This window comes from Armigeres subalbatus, chromosome 2 (assembly GCF_024139115.2).
Source record: "Armigeres subalbatus isolate Guangzhou_Male chromosome 2, GZ_Asu_2, whole genome shotgun sequence".
In the NCBI taxonomy this organism is placed as follows: domain Eukaryota; kingdom Metazoa; phylum Arthropoda; class Insecta; order Diptera; family Culicidae; genus Armigeres; species Armigeres subalbatus.
This window is the reverse complement of record NC_085140.1, coordinates 14,454,886-14,479,166: the sequence shown is the minus strand read 5'-3', so window position 1 is coordinate 14,479,166 and position 24,281 is coordinate 14,454,886. Positions and strand designations below refer to the sequence as shown.

Below are 24,281 nucleotides of genomic sequence, written 5' to 3'. Positions count from 1 at the left end.
TAGTTACGTAATATTGCTGGAGATCGTCACTACATCGAATTGCGGTCGTAGGAAAAGGATCTACCTTCGTTCGTGCACAGGTGTCAATCGGCTAAACTGCCAACTGCCAATTGCCATCGCTGTAACCGAAACGCTTGGTAATAATGACAGCAAACGGCCGCAACAGGTCAGCAATAAATCAACGCACTTCGTGAGAAATATCTCAATTATTGTGGAAAATGTAGTAAACTGCAGACATGTTACGAGCCTGAAACGATTAGAGGCTGCAATAATGGGCTAATAAAAGTCAAACCCGTAACGGTAGTTTCATATTGTCGTTTGAAAGAAGGATAAAGACGTGTATTACAATAATGCGTTAGAAATTTCATTATTTTTAAAAGCTACCAAAGAAATAAGAATAAGCTTCAGTTCAGACATTGGAATTACAAGCAAATAATTTTGAAAATTCAACGACGTGTAAAACTGCAGGTTACCCCATCAAACGAATTAACATTCGATATTAATTAAATTTGATTGAATTTTTACAAGCAAGCACCGTTTAAATTTTTCGATTTAAAGAATAGTGAGATCAATTGAATGTTACGTTTATTTGCATCCCCAAATATGTATGTGCATGAAAATACATTTAAAATCACAACATATTTTTATCTGTGTAGGACCAGTGTCACTCTTCAAAACCATTTCTGGAAATGGTTCATAATCATGATACGCTAGTTTTTGCCTTTTTCGTACAACAAAGTTGCACCGAACATATCATTTCACTCCAAAATTAAGCTTTTTCTAGAAGTCCGGAGACCCATGATGTTATATACAGGGGTTAGGCAAAAAGGTTGAGAAAGGAAAAATTTTTGCAGAAGTTCAAGTCAGCATAACTTTGCGTAAATGATCCGATTTGATAAAATTGGGATCATCGGCGGAAACTCTATAAACTATCCCTATCAAAACTTAAGATTGGTTCCAGCCACCGAGATGTTCGCGTTTCGAGGTACGTTATGATGCATTTTTCTTCCGCTTCGTTTCATTTATAAGACGTTTACTTTCATCATATTTTATGCTTTGTCCAAAAACTAGAACTAATATGCCGACCAATGGTGGCATGCAGATCGAGAATCCATCAAAACTACGCAGAGATATGGCCATTTCCGTAAAAACGGTCCGGAACATGATGAAATGATAAGATCGGAATAATGCAAATATGAGTATCTAATTTCTATGGAGACGATGATTACAGAAACATTTCCAAACCGATAGTGTCCACGGCCACCCTTATAGCAGGTTTCAAGGCCTTCCCGGAAGAGCCGGTTTTGGCGCCATCTGGAACCATTCATATATGGTGTCAAAATTCATGTTTTATACAAGGTGATGAATTTAGGATCTTATTAAAGATATATTTTGAGGACTGTAGACTCTCTTAATTTGCAAAAGTTTCGAATGTTCTGGAAATTGATATTTATGACCAGTCGTACCGTTTTTACGAAAATGGCCTATCTCGTAATACTCCTAGAGGTTTTGGATATCAGCAGCATTGGTCAGCATATAGTTCTAGTTTCTGGGAAGCAAAACAGATGCTCAACACAGTCAAAAATGGCAAGCAGAAGAAAAAATGCATTTTTAACTTACCTCGGAAAACCCGGAACATCTCCGGTGGTCAGGACCTATTTCAGGTTTGCATGGAGATAATATACTAGAAGAGTTCCGCGTCCGATAGTCCCAATTTCATCAAAATCGGATTTTCTATGCAAAGTTATGTCTGTTTTGAACTCGACAAAATGTTGCCTATCTCAACCTTTTGTCTAACCCCTGTACCAATCGTCGAGCTGAACAAATGTCTGTCTGTCCGTGTTAAAGTTTAATGTTAAATTTTTGTTTTTCAGCTGTCAAAATAGTATCGTTTTTCGGCAGGAGCGTAAGGAGTGCTTCCAACGATCAAGTATTTCATATCTAATCGTAAAAATGGCACGGACGTCATCATCATGGTACGTTCTTTACTGTTTATTTGAGTTTCACTCTATTTTTGCGAGTATTTATTGAATATTTTCAATTGGGAAAATGGTAAATGCATCATGAAACAATCAGTTATCATTAAACATTGAAAATGCTCAAAAATCTTATCATTTTCCTCAAATTATTGAACAAATTACCTTGGAATATATAAAATGCTCCGTAAACATTTGAAAAGTGTACCGTAGAAACGAAAAAAATGTACCGTAAACAATTGAAAATGCTCCTAGAAGCAAAAGAAAAACAAAGAAAACAAAGATTTGCTATTTAACTAATGATAATTGCGCAGTATATTGATATAAGAATTATTCTGAATAGTTGAAAAAGTACCTTGAAATTGGCTGCCATAAAGTAGAATCTTATGCACCATTGTATAGCCCTGAGTATGAAGCTGATTGTTTTGCTTGGTAACCCTATTCAACAGAAAAATGCTCCGAAAACTAAGGAAAATGCTCCAAAAGAAGAAATAACTCCTTAAACCAATAAAATGTCCTTAAACTAAAACAGTGCTTCGTAAAAAAATGAAATGCTCCATAAACTTATGCAAATGTAATCTTAGCCTATCAAGCAATTCAAAGCATTGTTGAAGAAATTGTGCACCAGACTGCTCATAGACCAACAGACGTCCCATACACTGCACATCGTTTAGGCACGATACGAATTTCATTAAAATCGCATTGCATATAATGCTAATAGGTTTATTCATCAATTTCCATAACCATAAAAGATATTTTAGTTACTAGATAAAATTGCTTCGGTTCCCTTTGTTCTGCTGTCCGAAAACGTGTGGGTACCATACTGTCAAATATGTATTTTCCTTCTTTGACATTTAGCTCCTATCCTCGCCAGCAAAAGATGTTCCGACAGACGACAGCGACAACTATCTCTTATAACTCGGAACTCGATATTGTCGAAATCATGTGCCTACAAAATTTTCTAAGGAGCATTTTCATTGTTTACGGTACATTTTTTTCGTTTTGGTACACTTTTCAAATGTTTAGAGCATTTTATATATTTCAAGGTAATTTGTTCAATAATTTAGGAAAAATGATCAGTTTTTTTTAAGGAGCATTTTTCAATTTAAGGATAATTTCATCTGTTTTAATGGACAATTTTTGGGCTGCCATTTTCAATTTTGTGGCTATAAGCAGGCGGTTTACCACAGTTATGAGAAAACTCCCTTTGAAGTATTTTCTGAACATATGATGCAAAAAACTGTACATGTTAATTAGCACTGCAAATATCCCACAGAGTAAACAATCAAAAGCGACGGCAGTACAGCAATGATGCTTTAGCTAAGGTTGAAGCTAAAGTTCGAAAAATCGGAAAATCCGTTAAATGGCGAAACGTTTCCATTTTCCTTCATCCACCCTGCAACGTCATCTCAAGGCTCCCCGAACAAATACCAATGCTGGACCGTCACCGATCTTGCAAGCAAACTAAGAAAAACGTTTTGAAGCATGGGCAATAGAGTGATTCAAATTTTGAGTTTTTCGCTCCACTGTGTTTAAACGATTGTTTTGCTATTTTAATAGCCTCCCAATTTTAGCTATTTGGATGTAATTTAAATGTACACGTTAATTTGAAGATGATATGTAATTGCGAAATCACCATTTGTAAAGATCGTTTCGTGAGATGACCATAAAATATTTGAATATAATCAAGTACGACTCATAGAATACTTAAGCTGAAAGCCAGTTGTTGTTGCGAACAATCTGATTTTGTTAGCAAAGTTATAAAAGAAAACAAAATGCTCATTATTTTTTTTTTTTTTTTTTAACTAATTTTATTTGCTAATTATCTAATACATGTATTCATCTTTAGACTAGGTGTTCCGTGTTTTCTAACATCATCATCCTTATTTGTTAAGTTATTTTTTAGTTATTATTAATACATTTCAATTGCCTCTGGCAGTTAGAATTTTCCTCTGGTTGAATTGAACCATGTAGGAATTACAATGTTTTAACTTAAACTAATCTTAACCTATTTTATACTAAGGGTAAGGAGTTAATCGTGCAATAGAAGATTGCAACGATTTTTCTAAAATTGAAATTATTTTGTTGGACATTTGTTAATGTCTCAATATTAGAAATTCTATGAAGTTCATTGGTATTTATCCACGGAGGCAATTCAGAATCATTTTCAAATTTATTTTGAATCCTGAGTGCCTTCTTTCTGGTATTAGCAACTAGCCATATTCACAGCATACAACATGGCAGGTCTAAAATTTGTTTGTAAATCAAAGTTTGTTCTTAGACAAAGTTTTGATTTTCTGTTTATAAGTGGATATAGGCATAATATATTGTTAAGGCTTGAAGGCCTTCAATGTGATTTTTAAAAGTTAATTTTGATCAGTCAGAAGTCCTAAATATTTAGCTTCGCTAGACCATGTAATGGAACCCCATTCATAGTGACAATAGTCTGCTAGAAGGTTTCAAATAAGAAGCTCTCGGTTATGTGGAAAATTATAAGCTGAGTTTTGGAAGCATTCGGGAAATTTTCCATTTTTGCAAGTAAGTGGAGAAAATATCCAAACTTTAATCTACTACAAATGACACGAAGGCTTCGCCCTTTGCTGAGAGGCCCGTGTCATCTGAAACAAAGATTTTGACACTGGTGGTAAATCAGGTAAGTCAGAAGTAAAAATGTTATACAATATGGGCGTATGCTGCCTTGGGGAACGCACCCTTACAGGTAATCTATCAGATTTAGTATTCTGATAGTTTACCTGCAACAGCGATCTGATAAATAATTTGGATCAGTTTAATGATGTATAGAGGAAAAATTAAAATTCATCAATTTTACAATCAAACCTTCATGCCAAACACTGTCAAATGCTTTCTCTATATCAAGAAGAGCAACTCAGTCGAATATCCTTCAGATTTGTTGAGCCGAATTAAGTTGTAACTCTTAATAATTGATGAGTGGTTGAAGTGCTCATGAAACCAAATTGCGCATCAGCAAAAATAGAATTGTCATTAATATGAACCATCATTCTATTTAATATAATCCAAACAGTTTGCTTATTGAAGAAAGCAAACTGATTATGACAACTAGCCCCAGCTGGATTTTGTCCGGCTTCAAAATTGAACAATCTTGTTTTTCCATTTATCTGAAAGTATGCCAATTGAAACATTTGTTAAAAAATTAACCAAAAAGGATAAAGAGCTCTCAGAGTTTTTGATAAGAAGGTACACTAAGTGGAAAAGGGGTAAGTGTAAAATTGACTCAAAAATTGGAATTGTACATATTTTACAGTTTTTACCATCATCTAGCATCATGCAATGTTATACTTTGATGCTCACACTAATACCATGTTGAAAATTGTATAACACATACACTAACACGTTATCGCTTGAACTGTAATTTTAGGTTTCGCGAAAAATTGATATTTGCATTCATAAAATTAATTCTTATTTACCAATTGTTCTTTTTCAAGTAAATTTATATCACAGGTGACCATTTACACAATTAAACTAATCCCATTCAATTGGTAGTGGTTTGTACCAAGAAAGCAAATAATTCAAGATTTTACACTTACCCCAGGTATCAAACACTGTGGGGAAGTGGATAATTTCTAATTAGCAAGTTTTTCTTCCTCCAAGGTTTATTTCGATAGCTTGAATCTAATATGTTCCTTCTTGTTATCATTGTGATTCCAGTGTGATTGGACATATAAATGAGAAAATGCCTGATTAATCCACCTATCGGTATTGATGCCTTTCACATGTTTTTGTTAAAATAGTACTGATAGGTAAATATATTGTATAATTCATTAATTTATATTTATAACAAGTTTCGCAGTTGATTGCAATTTTTTTGCGAACATATTGGTTAAGGACAAGTGCTTAAGAATAGCTGATAATTTTGTGCATGCTTTGCGCACACACATACATGCGAATACGCACTACAGACATCATCTCAATTCGTTATACTAAGTTGATTAGTTTAAAACTCTGTAAGTCCCATTTTTACTTTAAAAAGCTCATCTGGGGCAAACATGTAGACTTTACGTACACTTAGTGTTCGAGAAAAAACCAGCCGTCCCTAGCTATTACGAGAATTCTTGAGGATTTATTCCGTTAATGTAATGAAATTATTCCACAAAAGATACTCAGAGCAATTATCGTATTGATTATATAGAATACTCATAACTATTGAAGGTCAAGGTAACATGGGTTTCCACTTACCATCCCACTAGGATAAGTGGAAAAAAACTCCTAATTTCGAAATCTATTTCCATAAATTTCAAGCGACCAAAAGTATGAATTACCGCATAGTTGTAAAATTGACGTTTTTGATAGCCCATTTTGATTGAACGCATTTAAATCATTTAAACTGGTTTCACACTAATTCAAACATGCACTATCGATTTTTCCTTTTCCACTTCCCAGTGTACCTTATGTAGAAAATACCATCATCACCCGGGGCTTTCATATTTTTAAATTTCTAGTAATAGATCTCACTTCATCCAAATTAGTCTCCAACGAAGGATCAAAACATTATCTTGATTGAGAATGTCTTCAAGCTCCGTAACCTGATCCTCAATTGGACTAGTGAGACCTAGACTAAATTATGGAGCACTTCGAACTGCTGAGCAAGTTTTGAGCCTTTTCATTTGTTAATAAAATTTTATTTCCTCTTTAAGCGCTGGAATTGGCTTTTGAGGTTTTTAAAATTTGTTAATTTCAAAAGGGTTTGAATGGGATCAACTTCGAGACATTATTCTCAAAGTTGGTATTTCTCAGAATAGAAACGTTTTTAATTTCATTTGAAATCTCGCCAAATAACTTTCAACCGGAATCGAAGTTCTTTAGATTGCCTTCTTCTCACATTTTAAGACGGATCAGTAGCTGAAGATCGTCGTCAATAATAGGAGTTGAATTTAACTTCACATTGAATTGAATGCTCTTCTTCGACAATTAAATTTGTCAAAGATACGAGCGCATTGTCAATATCACTTTTGTTCGAGAGGAATATCAACATCAAAATTCCTATCGATATATATAGAATCCCAATCAGCTCTATGATAATTAAAAGTAGAGCTGATTGGATTTAAATGGCTTTGTGAGATTTCAAACGTCACAGGAAGGTGATAGAGTCAAAGTCAGCATGAGTTACCAATTGCACACAGCTGACTTGAATCCATTAAAACCAAATCAATAGAAGGATTTCGACTGGAAGAAAAACAAGTTGGTCCATTGGGATATTGAATATATACCCCGAAAATCTTCAAATAAAATTTTACCATTGGAATTGCTTGAGATTATTCCATGAACGGTGTTTGGCATTGAAGTCACCAATTACGAAGAATTTGATTTGTTGCGAGTCAGAATTTGAAGATACTTTCAACAAATTCTTTGCTGCCCATTGCATTGAAAAGGCAAGTAGGCTGCAATGAAGGAAAATTGTCCAAAATGTTTCAACAGAAACTCCAAGGTTTCAAAAACTTTGGTTTCAAACGAAGAAAATAATTTATGTTTGATACGTCTATTAATGACAAAGGCGACCACCACAGGCGCTGTCAGGAGATCATTTCTGTAGATAAAATAGTTTGGATCTCTTTTAATGAGAGTCCTGTTTTAAACGTTTCAGTTATAATGGCAATATGCACATTATGAACTGAAAGGAAGTTGAATAATTCATCTTCCTACCCTTTGAGAGCGGGTATCTAATTTAGAACTTTCACACAATTATTTGGATCCATTGAAACGGAGTCCGATAACATTGTGTGTACTTTATACCAACCTGAATAGCTTCAGGAATGGTATTTGTTGAACATTGCATCAATCATGTGATGCAATTGTTCAGTTAAAAATCATCGAAGCAGTCATGCTACCTGAATCGCAACATGACCGTTATTTTCCGTTGGGACATGGGTATAAACCTCATTTTGAGAAGAGAAATTTGGTCTACCAGCAGCGATGTTTGCATACGTAGGTACATTGGAAAACTTGAATTTACTGAAGTGCTTATACCCGTTGACGAGCGGCAAAATTTGTTTGTGAATTGTGGGTATGAATTGTCGACCGGTAAACGGTTTCGAAATTTGAGCGTTTGAAAAATTTCTACCCGTCGAATCTGGGATCCGATTGGAATTTCCGTCATCAATTTTGCACGGGAATTCAAAACTTTTTGGTGAAGGGCATTCCCAGAAATTGATTTGTGATTGCCCCACAGTTTGCACTTAAATTTATTGAGTCTTCTCACAGGACATGCGTCCTTGGCGTGAGAGGTTCCACCACAAATCATGCATTTAGCATCCATGTGACAATGTTTGGTTCCCCTCCACTTTTGGCAATTACGGCACTGGGTAGGTTTTGGTCCCCAGGCCTGGGAAATGTTCCCATGTAACACGGACATGGGACATAATACAGGCCTTTTCCAAACTTTCATATTATTTAGTTCACTTTGTTAAAATGAACTAAATAAAATTTTGAGAAATGCCCTCTGGGAAGTACCAGAGTGAGATTTCTTTTTTATCTTAATTACTTGGACTGGTGAAAATCCAAGTAATTGAGAAATTTCATTTAATCTCATCCAGTGATTTGTCATCACTGGGGAGACCTTCAAGACGACTTTGAAAAATCGCTCAGTTTGTCGTCGTATGGAAGAATTTATGGCGCTTCTCAGTTAAATAGTGAAGAAGACGTTTGTGATCGTCAAAGGATCCGCAAAACGCGGCAGTCACCCTTCCTAGCAATCTGAAATGAAACCTTGATCCCTGAAGGTTACTCAAAATCTCATTCCGGAAGCCAGAAAACTCGGCAACAGATACCACAATTGGCGGAACTTTGTTTTTCGCATGAACTGAATCACTTGGGCTAGAGGTAGATTCGATTTGCTCAATATCATCATTAATCAAATCGAACTGATTGCTCAGTTCGATTGAGAAGAATTATTTCCGAAAGAGTTAGAAGGAATATCTGAATTCCAGCCTTTCTATTTTTTCCGCGCTTGGGCAGGACGGTCTTGAAACCTTGTTTCTTTGAAGGAAGTGAGAATTCAGAGACCTCTTCCTCTGTTTTTTGTTAATACTCATTGCTGAGCGTGGAGACGTGACCCCTAAGAGGTTTTTCCCAGAACGGGTCCCCAGAGACTCACACGCTTGTCGGAATTTTACTTCCGCAAACGGGTCCACAAACGTAAGCACGGGTCCTGCAAAGATCGTAACGGATAGTGGGTACAAATAGCGCTAAGAAGCACCGTTGAAATTAAAATAGCTGGTAGTATTAAAAACTTCCTTCCGCAAAGAGAAAGAACCGCAAAGCACAGCACGATGCGGTCTCAAATGCTCATTATTGATATTACTTTACGTGTTTTTGCATGAGGATAATATGCTTATTCTGCGTCTTGTTTCTGAGAAGTGACAATTGTCGATACCTCCCATTTGAATTACACGGTCGTCTCACGTGGGACGTGTAGAAATCGACAATTTTCGAGTCATTCGAGACGCAGAATAAGCAGGAGATATTTCTGATTTCCAATTACTCGAATTCCACGATAATACTCCAGCCTCTTGATAGATTGTTTTTGGTCAGTTTTTATTAGAGGACAGTTTTATTAGAGACAGTAGTGCAAGACTCACAAAGATCAATTTCCTGGTCTCTTGAAAACAGTTGGACATCATAAGCTCGAAAAGTTGTCTAAAAAAGATTTCAACATTTGCGGGATCTGTCCGTGAGATGTGAATGCAGTGGACTTTAGTTTTTTGCCTACGAACGCCTACAAGTTAATAGAGAAACGCGCGGCGGAGTCTACCGAATGTGGATCCACTGCTGTTGCGTCATGTTCAAACTTTGGAAAATGACTAAGAGTTGCAACTACGATGTATCGAAATGAATTACCAGGTGAACAACTCTCTAGATTTCAAACAACTGAGTTGAAGATTTATGGTACGGACGCTTGAAGAACGCGCGCTATTTAATTTCTGGAAATTTATCAAAGACAAAGCTGAAAGATTGATTGTTACTGAACCTATGAATCCCGCCGACTGTATCATCTTGAATGCCGCTATCGTTAAGGACGGCGACGCTTCTCAAGTGGATAGGTCCAACGGTGTTATGTTACTATAATATTATGCATTGCATCTCTCTGAACTCTCATTCTAATATAGAATTTAGACATGTGTGGACTCTTTAAATCATGCTGGTATCATCTTCCTACCTATTCTGTGACTTGCGATGATTGAGAACTTACCAACACGATTTAATGGAAGCCTACATTTTTATTCATGACTAGCAGACACTGCGAACTTCGTTTCGCTTAAAATTGATCTATTCTCTGATTAGCTCTCGAGTTATGCAGACATTTCTGTTTCATTTGTATGGGACCCACCATTCCAAAGAGGGAGGGTCCCAAACCATTAAGAACCTTTCCGGCTCCAAAACTTCTGCATACAAATTTTCACGCCGATTGGTCCAGTAGTTTCCGAGTCTATAAGAGTCAGACAGACAGAATTTCATTTTTAAGTATATAGATTCTATATCTTTTTCCCTAGTTTCGGCATCAGAATCTCCAAAACATCTCCAAAACTACATGATTCTGCAAAGCGCGTACCATTGGATATAGTATCCGACCCAGTATCGAAACCAGATCCTTTCGACAAAATGTTGATCTGACCAGGGGAGGGTGGGGTTGTTTAACCAAGTGTGACAATCCATACAAAACTTTAATGATTCATAACAAAGTGTGGCATGGGGATGGGTCGAAATGGCAATTTTTGCGTTACGTAATTAATGGATCTTCCTTATCGGGAGCTATCCTTTCGGACCATTCAGTGCGGAATCAGGAGCAGAGCTTGCACTAGTCATTTTCGTCGTATGATGAAATAATGTCTTCGTTATAACATTCAACAACGCAACACCTATTCGGGTTCTTCGATGCCGAGATAGTTGCGCAACAAAAAATCACGAATATTTTCCTAGTCACTTCTTCACATATTTGACTGCACGTCACTATAGAAGGACTTTTGAAAAACAGAATGGCGTCTCAAATAAGCAAATAGTAGGAACTGTGGTAACATAATTATTTGATATATCTGTCAGCAAAAGTGTTTAGGGAATGTCTGCAAGGCTAGCCCAGCATTAAGCTAGTAGAACAACCCAATCTCAGCTGAAAGATTATTAAAGTTCTGGGTGTCAATCGACCGGGGACAGGGTTTGCAGAAATCGCTCTCAATAGATAACGAAAAACGATAGAAAAGCCAAAACTGTTCCGAATCACAACAAGCCATGATAACAAATCTATCAAACTTGTGTACAAGTGCGATAAAAACAGAATCGGATAGGCAGCCCCCCAGAGAAGTGATGATTCTCGCTTTGTTCACGTTTATTTTGTGTTAGGGGCCGCACAGTTTTGTAGAACAAGTTGAAATGCACCATCAGAACCAGTGCTCCCCCCCCTTTTGGAGCTTTTCAAAGAAATTTGTCATGAGTTCATTTATCATCAGCTTTTTATCATGACAGTTTGCGAAAAAAGTCTCTCGAGATATACTGCATATCGTAGGTATAATATGTATACAGAGCTGATAAGTGAGAAACTTTTTCATTCACTATGGATTCAATCTCTGACCAGGGTAGTTATGGATATCAGGAGCACCAAAGCCGAGTTTAAGTCGTACGGTCTTTCCCAAGGTCTTCCCTGGTTCCATCACGGTTGCAAGTCCCATCTCTCCAACGATCACCCGGTCAGCTATAACTTGCCATTGCTTGCAACACTTCATCCAATGGGCCAATAGAATCATAATTACCTCGTTCATTGCAATAGTAATGTAGAAGAATAGTAATTTTACACGGCGATGTATTTATGCCGGCCGATTGTAAGGTAAATTCTATTGTTTCAGCTAAAGTAGCTTAAGTAGGCGACATAGAAGAAAGATGTTTACTACATTTGTAGCATTTTATCAAACTATTATTTCAGTTGTTTTATTATCGAACATAATCAGAAGCATGAATTTACAACACTTTGAAGCAAGGATATAAGCTCACAACTGTTCCAAGGCGAATGATAACTCTAACAACCCCCCTCGGTTTCAAACGACAGCAATAAAATCCTTGAGCACGTGCCTACGAATGTTGATTGTCATCTGCTGGCAAAGATCACTGAATTTCCATTTTAAAATCTCATTAGACACAACTTTTGCATCGGACTGACATACACTGCATCAGTGTTGGCTCGAGCCACAGGGATCCCAAAATTGTCGAACAATATCTCGAAATTGTATTCATTCATTCCTCCATGCAGCGTGGCGAGGGACACGGATGAACATTTGTTTGCCAATAATCTCCGTTATCGGAGCTACCCTCGCACGTGCGGTCTTTGGTCCGTTGTCCTAGGCGAAGGTGGGTAATTGGCATCGCAAGAAAATCGATTTTATGGTGGATCGGCTCGCAAATCTCCATCTACGGTTGGAGCATCTGCGCAGGTCTAATCGATATCGAAAGGTTGCGAAATAAGAGCGCCATTTTACACACCTTTATTGGTATATATGAATACACGGTATTGGTTGATGTCCTTGCTTGCAGTTGAAAAGCATACTACGATGAACACAAAGATAAAACTGTTCAAGTAAGAGCGCAGACATAGAAATTCGTCGGTTGTCCTGGTAACTATGGGGCACCAGCTGTGGGGTGTTATAACTTGGGTAGAGACGAGCTTGAAGGGGATCGAGAGATTCAATATTAAAGCAGAACATTCCTTCCTTGAATAAAGGTAGCTGATGCATAAAATTTGCTTCCCAGTACAAACAATTACTATTTTTAAATTGATGGTATATGCACTAGTATGTTGTAATCCACCACCCTGGGTTGGTCTGCTTCATTTAAACAGTATTTAGCTATATTTAAACTGTATTTAGTTTAAATGATTATGTTAAGAACATAAATTGATTGACTTGGCAAAAGTCGTGTTAAAGTCATGTGACCTGCCAAATTGTTTTGAGCGTCACATTCGCGCACACCTGGACGTCTCTTTGGCAGAGAATTTCGGTTAAAACATTCGTCCGACATTCAGTCGCATGGGGACGAAAACATCATCCGTTTTCGGGCCAGTGGCCAACAGCTGTCAAGTGTCTGTTTTCGCGGTCTGACAGAAAGCACCTAAGAGCAATCGGGGAGCGATCGTGGCCCCCGCCTGTCGATCTGAAAGAGCTTCGCGGCTTCGAGTGAAATCATTTTGATTTATTGCTTAACAATTGGGACTGTCGGGTTCTCTGTCAGCGAGATTAGTTGGTCGTAATTCAAGCGATGACGAAAACGGCTTCACATTTGGGGAAAGTGGTGTAACATGTTGGATTGTTCCAATTACATTTTTGACATATTGATTTGATCGCAATCAAGTTGCACTGAAGGAAAATAATTCAGTCCCTTGCGTTCAGAATTAAATTGTTCTAAATAGGGCGTAGAATCATTCTCCATAAATGTATAGATCGGGCAGCGCCGCGCCCAGAAAGCACGACTGTTCGAAATGATTGTTGTTTAATGCAAAGTGTTATTATAAAGTCGAAGTGTGGCCCATACTGTTGACTTACCTATAGTTGCTTAGCATAGCTGTGATTGCTCTCGAAGCCGTAATAAGAACGGATTTTTTGCGTGTTTGTTATTTTACCTACGTCAAATCTAGAGATGATTAATTATTGTGTTCAATTATATGCTGCAAATCGCGACCATTCAAAACTAGTGTTGGTATTTTAGTTTTAATTACATTGTTGTCGACAAGGACGAATGTCAATGGTGGCAGGTGGATGACATCGCATTAGAATTAAGGTACTTTTGCATACCGAAACACTTTGTAATCCTTTCGAAAAAATTTTTCGCTAACGCTCGATTAAGTTCAGAAATACAGTTTTGACAAATCCACTTGAAGACACTGATTTGCTAAAACTAAATATTAAAATATAGAAGTATGCTAAAACTAAATAAATAAATCCAAAGCTTATAGGGACGGCATATGGCACCGGATTGGGTATTTCATAGAAAACTACTCATGCATTTGAAAAAAAATCGAGTACATTTCAATCACAGCACCCAATGGATCCACAAATTACGCGTGAAGTTGAAACCGTCGTCGTTGAAGTATACGATCCATTTGGGCGCCGATGAAATATTCTGTCATCACAGTGAAATGCATCCACAGGCCGGTGCAGCAAACCTCAATGTAATGCATGTTTGTTTACACTGACCCCAACGATTTTCATTAATCTCTCCGGTGATTCAAACCATTATTATTGTATTGTGGCTGCAGTGAGCAAACACATGAAAAGAGTGTGCCTACCATCGGCATCACAAGTGGTTTTCTATCTATTCGGGAAATGTTTACTGTGGCAGCGTTCGGGAGCAATATTGTAACTTTTAATTGAACATTCAAGAAAATATTATTTTGATGCTGACAATCATTTTACCCGTTAGTTCGTAGACAAGAGTTCTAATCGGTTGATCTTTCCCTTTAGGAAAACACGTCGTACAATTATTCGAATTAGTTTGAATAATGAACATATTTGCTACGTGCTGCGGCACGCGGCGATCTTCGGTCTAAACCGAGGTTATGTCAGTCGGAAACAACCAAACTAATGAACTGTTTCCCATTCAAGGCGAGTCTTCAGCGCAGTAGGATCGTATAGAAGGACATTTTCAAAATGAACAAAAGTAGGCTGCGTCATAAGAACCGCCGTGACACAATGGCAGAGTAACGAACACCATTATTATAATTAAACGTGCTGCACTTTGATGAGGTCGGCGGAAGGGAGATCATCGACCAACAGCCGCGCTGGAAAACGTAATGAGGAGTGGCGGGTGAGGAATATGACGGATCGTTTTAGGTTATTAATAGAGATGATTGAATTTCATTGAGTTTTATTACGATGTTTAAACTAATTGAAACGATGCTGGCGACTGAATGTGATCAATTAATTATGAATACAGAAGATTCTTCACATGTTGAGGCTTAATTGGGAGCAGAGCTGACATTTCTTTAAGACGCCATTAAAGTGTAGCATTGCTGTAATGAAATAATTCCTCTTTTCTTTAAAATTAAAAAAAATCTTTCTAGTACACCAAGAAAATGCGAAAAAACGTCAACGGAAAAAGTTCACTTCGAAAATTGCCGTCGAGTCGGAAAAGATGAGTCGTGAGCTGGAGGTAAAATTACAGGAACAGAAAAATAAACTCCGAGAAGAGATGCGCGACAAAGACGAGCGATTGCGACTGGTTTCGGAAATTATCAAAGGTGAAACGCCAATCAAGGTTACGCGATCGAACAGCGTAGATGAGTTGGCAACGCCTCTTACCAGTCATGTGAGTGCAACTCCAAATGGGGCACTGCAGACACCAAGGTCTAGAAGAGTGAGTATTTATCTATTTTTATTTCTGACTAATCTGACTACTAACTTTGACTAAATCAAAATATAATTCTACAGGGAGTTGCAGTTGCCAATCCTCGTCATCGCCGATCTCGTTCCACCGGGGAGCGTTGGCTGGAACACAGGGCAGCGAATCCAGTTCCACTGGGAACTATTTTCCAGCCTTATTATACTGATCGAAAATCGGTTACCAAGCTTCAGGATGCCCGGGATGTGACCGAAGCCAAGGCATCCAAGTATTGTCTCATATCGCAGGAGGCCGACACAGAGGGTGAGGTCGAAACGAAAATCTTCAAAGGAGACGTGGTTCCAACCGTGGGGGGAGGCGCGCAAGTTATTTTTAACGACGTGGAATGTCTGAGGCAGTATTCGCCATCGAAGTCGCCGAACAGCCGAAAGCGACCCAGCAGCAATCAACCGGCTGTCGTTGCGCCAGTCGCCAGTGCACCAACCTTGGCAGAAATTCAGGCCACGAGCTCGAAATGTAGCACCGGTATCGAAGGACATACTGGAAGTGGTGGCAAAAAATCGAAGCATTGAATTTGTTTTATGTATTAAGTTGGATGTTCATTGTAAAAAAAACATTAATGGAGTTTTGATTTATTTTATTAATCTTCAATATAAAATCAATTCAAAGTAAAAATGAGTTATTAAACCGCTGACTCTGCTACGATATCAGGAATTTTGTCCGGTTTCATTTTCTCCGGTTTTTCGTCTGATTCCTGTCCTGCTTCTGATAATTCTTTCTCCCCTTCTTGTGTCCCATCTGTTTCTTTTTCTGATGTCTCTGGTTCTTCCTCAGCTTTCGAGGAATTCGTTTCCTGATCGTCACCCTTCTTATCTTCTGAGACTTTTTCTTTGCTGGCTTCTTCTCTTCCAGCACAAATCTCCACCAAGTTGTACTTCCGCAGCAGGAAGTAGTCGGGTACTACGCTGATCAGGCATAATCCTTTAACGACTTCCACGATAATGGCCAGATCCGGGTTCTTCAAGTTGGCCTTGTTGTGGATATTCTTCGAAGCAACCAGACCAGCCAGTTCTTCGATTACTTCAGTCCTTTCGATGCTGTTGTTGAAACGCTTGTTAAACATGATGGCGAACGTTTTTGGCTCTTTCAGGAAGTATTTGTCGAACAGAGATCCCGAAGCATCGATGATGTCCTTCAGATTGGCCCTCGTGACCACCTCAATAGGCATTAGACGCAGGATGTTGCGGCTTTTGCGTTTCTTGGTTTCGTGTAAGTCGCGAAGAATCTTCAGCGCTAGCTCTTTGGGTTCCTTCAGAGTCGTCGTAATGAAACAGCAATTCTTCGCTCCGGTTTCGACCGATTGGAACCGGAACTGCGGTCGTTCTTTCTTGACGGCTTCTGCTTGATTTTGCACCAACACGGAAATGTCCTCTTCTTCTGCGTCGTCCTGATCCGCGGCTGGCTTCTTCTTTTGTGAGTCTTCTTCCGCTTTGCCGTACAGCTCGTCAGCACATTCGTTCAGTAGCCGGTAGCTCTCCTGGATGCAATCCTTTTCCCGGAAGTTGCACGTCACCATGAAACCACACTGACCCGGTTCCAGGTACTTCCTTCTCGAATCGCCGCCGGAAAACGCTTTGGCGTAGTAATTGCGCTTGTCCGTTTTTCCTTTTTTGTCCATCTTGGGACGCTTGGCTGCTGTCGACATCGGAGGGCGATTTTTATGTTGGAATAAGGAGACGCAAAACCAATGGAAGGGAGCAAGGGAGTCTTTTGTTCGATTTCGATCGAGTGGTGGAACCGCGCGGTTTGTTCGGGGAAAGCCGAAAGTGAACGAGCCCGAACTGTTTATTTACGAACGAGATGGAGAGTGGAAAAGATGATTGCGTTACAAACGTTACGTTTTTTGGAGAATCCATCTCCTCGACTTATTCACTTATCAGATCGAAGAAAAATACTTAGCGCATTTTATACATGCTTTACTTTAATACTTCGGCCATTTTTAACCCCCATTCCCCTGAGTTTAACAAAAAATTTAAAAATACTATTACAATATCAAAGTTATCTGCCTATATTCCGAATATAATGGCCCGTTTACATATGAGCTAGTTCTAGCGGACAATCCACTATCCGACAATACTAGCACGAAATTAGCATAATGTAAACGCTTATTAGCGAGGACAATTCGTGTTTACATCGGGCTAATATCGTGCTAGTATCGCCGGATAGTGCATTGTCCGCTAGAGCTCATATGTAAACGGGCCATAATGGAACGTACACACGGTCAAGCAGTTTGACCAACATTGACTCCACCTCTTGTTTATTCAAACATCCATCAAGTTTTACCAACAGCTGCACGAACAATCAATTTATTCGACCAACAATATCACACACGAACGACCGAAGCGCCAACTTGAGCACCAACCAACAAAAAATATATGGGGGTTATGGCCCGTTTACATATTCGCTAGTTCTAGCGGACAATGCACTATCCGACAGTACTAGCGCGATATTAGCATAATGTAAACAGGAATTGTCTTGGCTAATAAGCGTTTACATTATGCTAATTTCGCGCTAGTACTGTCGGATAGTGCATTGTCCGCTAGAACTAGCGAATATGTAAACGGGCCATTAGTGCAACTTCACATGCTCAAACTTGTTCGGCGAACCTTGACTCCACCCCCGACAACTCAAACCAAAATCAAACCGTTTTAATTTTTTTCAACCGTGCCGCCAACTGTCAAATGGTTGTTCAAACAACTTCACACACGTTCAAACAAAGCAGCAACCGAAGCGTTTTCTTCGGGGCGGAGTCAATGTTCGTCAAACTGCTTGACTGGTGTGTACGTTGCATAAGCCACCCGGAGTGGAAATTAATACTCCTATGTCTGAAACTCGATTTGTGCAATTGCACAACCTGTAAGATCTTTTTCAAACTAAATCCTCAATCCCTCACATGTGTAATTCAAGACAAAATTTTCAAAACGACTTATCTGCTTTTGTAAACAAAGATTCAAACGACGATTTGGCGAATCTGATAGCTCTCCCACACAAACCAACACCATGAACAGGTAGCGGAATCCTTCACCTACCTATTGGTGGTGTTGGTTTGCGTGGGAGAGTTATCAGATTCGTCAAATCGTCGTTTGAATCTTTGTTTACAAAAGCAGATAAGTCGTTTTGAAAATTTTGTCTTGAATTGCAAAAATCTAGTTTTATAAAGTTATTATCTCTACAAGCTCTAAAGAAAAGATATTTTAGTTACTAGATAAAGATTGTCGCTGTCGTCGCTGTCCGGAACATCTTTTGCTGGCGAGGATAGGGGAGCTAAATGTCAAAGAAGGAAAATCCATACGATTTGACAGGTATGTACCACACATGTTTCGGACAGCAGAACAAAGGGAACCGAAGCGACAATCTTTATCTAGTAACTAAAATATCTTTTCTCTAAAGATATATGAAAGTAATGCATTGCAAGGAATTAGTTACATGTGCAATTATATATCACACAACTGTTTCGTTTCCTTATCGTTTAAGAAAACACTTTTGGAACACAAACAATCAAATAGGTAAATTCTAGATAGACCATCTTCTTCTATGTCTCCAGAATCTACTCGGCCTGGTTTTCAACTTAGTGTTTTATTAGCAATTCCACAGTTAATAATTGAAAGCTTTTCTATGCCCGCCAATGCATGAGAATCTTGTGTGGCAAGTACAATGGATACCTACACTATGCCCAGGGAGTCGAGATCGAGAATGTTTCCCACTCGAAAACATCCTAGTCCGGACCGAGAATCAAACTCGCCATCACCGGATTGACAATCTTACGCATGGAGACTAGAGAACATAGAGAATCAGAATTATAATTTATTTGAAATTTTAAAATCGCTTTCCATATCTCGCTGTGGATTTTTTATCATTCTTCTTTTTGCCTTTCTCGTACAACAAATTTATACAGAAAGCCTTTCACATGTTTGTGTGTATGTGTATGTTATGTTTTCTTGGGTTGCGGTATAACCTGAATCCGCCCCTGGGTAACAGAGGTAAGGAAGGAGAGCAGTGTACAACAAGGAAAGAAAAAGAAAAAAAGCGTGATTTGTAACTTCGTATTAAATTCGTATTTTATTTCGGTAATTAAAGTGTAGTTCTAACATTGGCGACGAGGATTAGAATTCGCGGGCGCGTGCGAGTTTTAAGTAATTGGATTCGTGATCGAGAAACGGTGATTGAATTCGTAATCGAAGTGATTTCTCTATGTCAAACTTAGCAGCGGGCGAGTTTTGAGGAAGAGGAAACAACAACAACAAAGATGAATCCTGCAGCAGGGAGCGGAATGTTACCATTCGATCCAGATGACACGACGAATGTTAGTTCGAGATGGAAGAAGTGGAAACGTTCTTTCGAGATTTTTTTGGACGTCAATAATGTGGCTCTTCCGAGCAGAAAGAAGTCATACCTACTCCACTTTGCGGGGGAAAGCGTACAGGATATATATGATAGTCTAGTGGGCGATGGAAATCAGCCAGTGCCGGTAGGATCGGATGCTTACCAGGAAGCTGTTGGAGTGCTAGACGGTCATTTCTTGCCCATGAAGTGCTTGCCACAGGAGCGCCATATCTTCCGGAATTTGCAGCAAGAACCTGATGAGAAGATTTCAAAGTTTGTTCTCCGTTTGCGAGAGCAGGGTAATCTATGCGAATACCAAGATTGGCTGGAAGAAAACATCAAAGAGCAGATCTTTGAAAAGGGATCATCCGACGAGCTTCGAGCGAAAATACTGACGAAACCATCAATGACCTTGACAGAAATTATAAATGAAGGCCGTTCGCTCGAAACTATCGAAAAAGTACGACAGCAGTTAAAGCGTTCCGCAGATATAAACAAACTTTCAACTTCCAAGAACGAATGTTTTCGATGTGGTCGTGTTGGGCATTATGCTAACGAGGATTGCTGCCCGGCGAAGGATAAGAAATGCGAGAAGTGCGGTCTTTCGGGACATTTCAAGCGATGCTGCAAAACAAAGGAACAGAATATCGACAATAATCGTTTCAAGCAAAGGAATAAGCGGATTCGGCAGGTTGGAGAGGAAGCATCAGGTGGACAGGAAAGTACATATGACTCTGACGATGAAAGCACGGGTGACGCAACAGAAGTGAAGTACGTTTTTGCCGCAGATACGGATAACTCACAGGCAGAGAAGGTAGTTTGCAGTATTGGGGGTGTGAAGATTAAGTGGATCGTGGACTCAGGAGCAGGAATCAACGTTATTGATAACAACACATGGTCCTATTTGAAGAAGCAGAACATCGATATCCTTTCACAGAGCAAAGGATCCAATAGAACCCTAAAAGCATACGGTAACAATCATCTGCGCGTTATCGGAGAGTTTACTGCAGAAATCGCAACGAAAAATCGCAGTGTGGTGGGAGAGGTCGTCGTTGTGCAAGACAAAGGTGCAAGTTTGCTGAGTAGGGAAACGGCAACTCAGCTCAATATTCTGAATATCAACACAAATGTCTGGAGAGTAAACGACGAATCCAACAGAATTGGCAGGATAAAAGGATTTGAAGTGACGTTGCAAATCAACGATACTGTGAAGCCGGTTCAACACACAAAATGCCATGTTCCGATTCCGCTTCAGGAAAAAGTGCAACGAGAAATTGATCATCTATTGGAACAAGACATAATTGAGCCAGCCCCAAGAGATTCACCGTGGATATCTCGTCTTGTCGTCAGTCCCAAAGCAGGTGATACATCCAGCGTTCGGCTTTGTGTGGATATGCGAGCGGCAAATAAAGCGATAGTACCGCAGCACCATCCCCTACCTACTTTTGATGACATCGTGCCTCATTTAAACGACTGCAAGTGGTTTTCGAAAATCGATTTGGTCAAAGCATTTCATCAAGTACTGTTGGCAGAGGGTTCCAGATTCATAACCACTTTCGCAACGCATCAGGGGTATTATCGATATAAAAGATTGACCTTCGGAATGAACTGCGCATCCGAGGTCTTTCAAAGCATCATTGAGCGTATTCTGAAGGAATCAAAGGTGTGCGGGTCTTTATAGATGACATAATGATATTCGCGCCAACAAAAGAACAACATGACGACACGCTACGTAAGGTTATGGATCGCCTAGATGAGTTCGGAATCACCATTAATCCGAAAAAGTGCGAGTTTGGTAAGTCGGAGGTAACCTTCATGGGACACGTGCTTTCGGCGGAAGGTATCAAGCCAACGTTGGATAAGGTGGATACAATTCGCAGTCTTCGAGAGCCTAACACTGTTGAAGAAGTACGCAGCTTTTTAGGAACCATCACGTACCTAGGAAGATTCATACCCAATCTTTCTACAATGACCACTCCACTTCGCCAGTTATTGCGTAGGGATTCAAAGTTCGTATGGAGCCTTCCACAACAAGAAGCATTTCAAAAAATTAAGGATGTACTAGTGAAACCGAAGTCACTAGGGTACTATTCTCCGCATGACAAAACAATTTTGATTGCAGACGCCAGTCCGACAGGCCTTGGAGGTGTCCTTTTGCAGGAGAAGGATGGAGTAAAAAGAGTAATATGCTATATAAGTAAAGGTCTTTCCGATGCTGAGAAGTCGTACGCCCAAAACGAGAAAGAAGCTCTGGCGTTAGTGTGGGCAACTGAACGACTTCAAATCTACCTAAGGGGAATGGAATTTTTGCTATTAACGGATCATGAACCACTTAAAGTGATATTCGGCCCAGGTCACGTCTCTTGTCCGAGGATTGAAAGGTGGGCAATGAGGCTGCAGTCTTTCCGTTTTCAAATTATTCACATTCCAGGGAAAGTGAATATTGCAGATTCACTATCAAGGTTACCGAAATTTAAGAACTGCACAACATATGATCGTGTCGGGGAAGAAACAATACTTGCCATATTGGAGAACGCGAAACCTGTTGCAATGACCATCAAAGATGTTCTGAAACACACGGAAAATGACTCAACGCTGTCGGAGGTCAAGGAAGCCATTCGTACCGGCCAATGGAACCCTGCAGTTAAGAAATATGTACCGTTTAAAGAAGAACTTTATTGCTGTGGCAGTATGTTGCTACGAGGTGAGCGTTTGGTAATACCATTGACTCTACAAAAGCGTGTATTACGCCTGGCACATATTGGTCATCCAGGGATTGAACGATCGAAACAGCGTTTGAGGGCAAAAGTGTGGTGGCCATCGATGGATAAGGACGTTGAGAAAGCAGTTAAGAATTGCTTGGATTGCCAAATAGTCGGAAAGCTGGCACCACCGGAGCCAATGGAAGTGCGCCAATTGCCAAAAAATCCATGGGAGGTTTTACATATGGATATGCTAGGTCCCTTGCCCACCGGCGAGTCATTGCTGGTAATCATTGATCCATACAGTCGATACAAGGCAATTGAAGTATTGAAACAAACGACTTCGAATGACATTATTAACAAATTGCGTCCGTTATTCATGAAGTTGGGAATTCCATGTGTATTGATAACGGATAATGCCAGAAATTTCTCGAGTAAAGCGATGGCGGACTTCTGCGGCGAGTTTGATATAAAGCTTCGTCATACTACGCCATATTGGCCGCAGGCGAATGGCGAGGTTGAACGCCAAAATAGAAGCATCTTGAAGATTCTGAGAATCGCCGAGCTGAATAAGTCAAACTGGAAGCGAGACCTAGAAGAATACAATTATGTGTATGCTCTGACGCCTCATTCTGCAACAGGATACTCACCGGCGGAAATACTGTTTGGCTGAAAGTTCCGCGATTGGATTCCGCATCTATTTCAAATGGATCATGTTAAGGACGCAGAAGTCAAAGACAACGACAAGGCCTACAAGACTAACTTCAAGACATACTACGATAAAAAAAAAGGAACTGTGCATTCAAATCTCGAAGTTGGTAATAAAGTCCTCATGAAGAATTTGAATCCAGCGAATAAATAAGCAGCAAACTTCCATCCAGAACCAGCTATAGTTGTGCAAAAGCAGGGAAACTCCGTGCTCATTGAAACGCCAGCAGGTGATAGATATCGGCGAAACTCGTCTCATCTTAAGAAGGTGCTTGATGAAGATCGTAATGTGTCCGACAATGATGATCAGGCTGCGGAGCTAAATGACGAGCAAATTGAATGGACAACTCCTCAATCAACCCCTCCAAATCAACAACGTGATGCAACTGAATCAGATCAGCAGTGTTACGGGTCTGCTATCAATTTTAAGGACATCACTGATCCTGTTAACAGAAAGCCTCGACGGAATGCCAGGAAGCCATTACGGTTTGATGACTATGTTCTCGATCTGAACCAAATGACGAAGTAACGAGCTTACAGAAAGGGAAATGTGTTATGTTTTCTTGGGTTGCGGTATAACCTGAATCCGCCCCTGGGTAACAGAGGTAAGGAAGGAGAGCAGTGTACAACAAGGAATCCCATCCTCGTCGCCGTCGTGTAGTTCTAACAGTGTACACGAGATAAGATAACATTATCACTCAAAATAATTGTCACTTTAATTCCACACTCAAAATAATTGTCACTTTAATTCCACTATAAAAAGTCATGTAGACATTAAAATTCGAAACTTTCATCGGCCTTGCTGGTATCAAATAAAACTTACTCAAATCATAAGTGCATCCTAATAAGAAATGTAGTGGAATTCATTAGAAAACATAGAAAATAATATCTATATACTCTTCTAGTGAATTCTACTCAAAATGAATGTATGGAAAATATAAGAGTTGTGTTCTCAGAGCGAAAAGTATGTTTATTAACAATCGCTAATGAAACATTTTGCAGAAGCATTATGAGAACGATTTGCAAAAAATGTTTATTAACAATCGCTAATGAAACATTTTGCAGAAGCATTATGAGAACGACTTGCAAATAATTCTGTTTGGGTGTGAATTAACTTTCTACTCCTTTTTTGCCCTCGTCCGCCTCTAGTGGACGGGATACC

General features: G+C 39.3%; 3 protein-coding genes and 1 pseudogene across 3 annotated transcripts; 3 read left to right on the top strand and 1 right to left on the bottom strand.

Annotated features, from left to right (window-relative positions):
- Nucleotides 1-280, top strand: part of LOC134208835 (splicing factor 3B subunit 3-like) — a 2,204-nt pseudogene extending 1,924 nt beyond the window's left edge.
- Nucleotides 281-882: 602 nt separating this feature from the next.
- LOC134208833 (uncharacterized) lies at nt 883-16,035 on the top strand. Its single transcript, XM_062684779.1, has 3 exons — nt 883-985; nt 15,049-15,341; nt 15,416-16,035. The coding sequence occupies exons 1-3, from the start codon at nt 883-885 to the stop codon at nt 15,896-15,898; spliced, it is 879 nt and encodes a 292-aa protein (XP_062540763.1). The 3' UTR covers nt 15,899-16,035.
- Nucleotides 15,947-17,152, bottom strand: LOC134217864 (THUMP domain-containing protein 1 homolog). Its single transcript, XM_062696694.1, has one exon. It carries the CDS (start codon nt 17,029-17,031, stop codon nt 16,009-16,011), a length of 1,023 nt encoding a protein of 340 aa, XP_062552678.1. The 5' UTR covers nt 17,032-17,152; the 3' UTR covers nt 15,947-16,008.
- Nucleotides 17,153-19,632: 2,480 nt separating this feature from the next.
- On the top strand, nt 19,633-21,390 carry LOC134208831 (uncharacterized protein K02A2.6-like). Its single transcript, XM_062684777.1, has one exon. The coding sequence runs from the start codon at nt 19,633-19,635 to the stop codon at nt 21,388-21,390; it is 1,758 nt and encodes a 585-aa protein (XP_062540761.1).
- Nucleotides 21,391-24,281: the final 2,891 nt, after the last annotated feature.

Excerpts from the sequence above, each read along its gene's own strand:
- LOC134208833 (XM_062684779.1), top strand. The coding sequence starts at position 883 with ATGATCCGATTTGATAAAATTGGGATCATCGGCGGAAACTCTATAAAC. Across the intron at positions 986-15,048 it reads CGAGATGTTCGCGTTTCGAG|TACACCAAGAAAATGCGAAA; the intron begins GTACGTTATGAT and ends AAATCTTTCTAG. Across the intron at positions 15,342-15,415 it reads AGACACCAAGGTCTAGAAGA|GGAGTTGCAGTTGCCAATCC; the intron begins GTGAGTATTTAT and ends ATAATTCTACAG.
- LOC134217864 (XM_062696694.1), bottom strand. The coding sequence starts at position 17,031 with ATGTCGACAGCAGCCAAGCGTCCCAAGATGGACAAAAAAGGAAAAACG.
- LOC134208831 (XM_062684777.1), top strand. The coding sequence starts at position 19,633 with ATGAATCCTGCAGCAGGGAGCGGAATGTTACCATTCGATCCAGATGAC.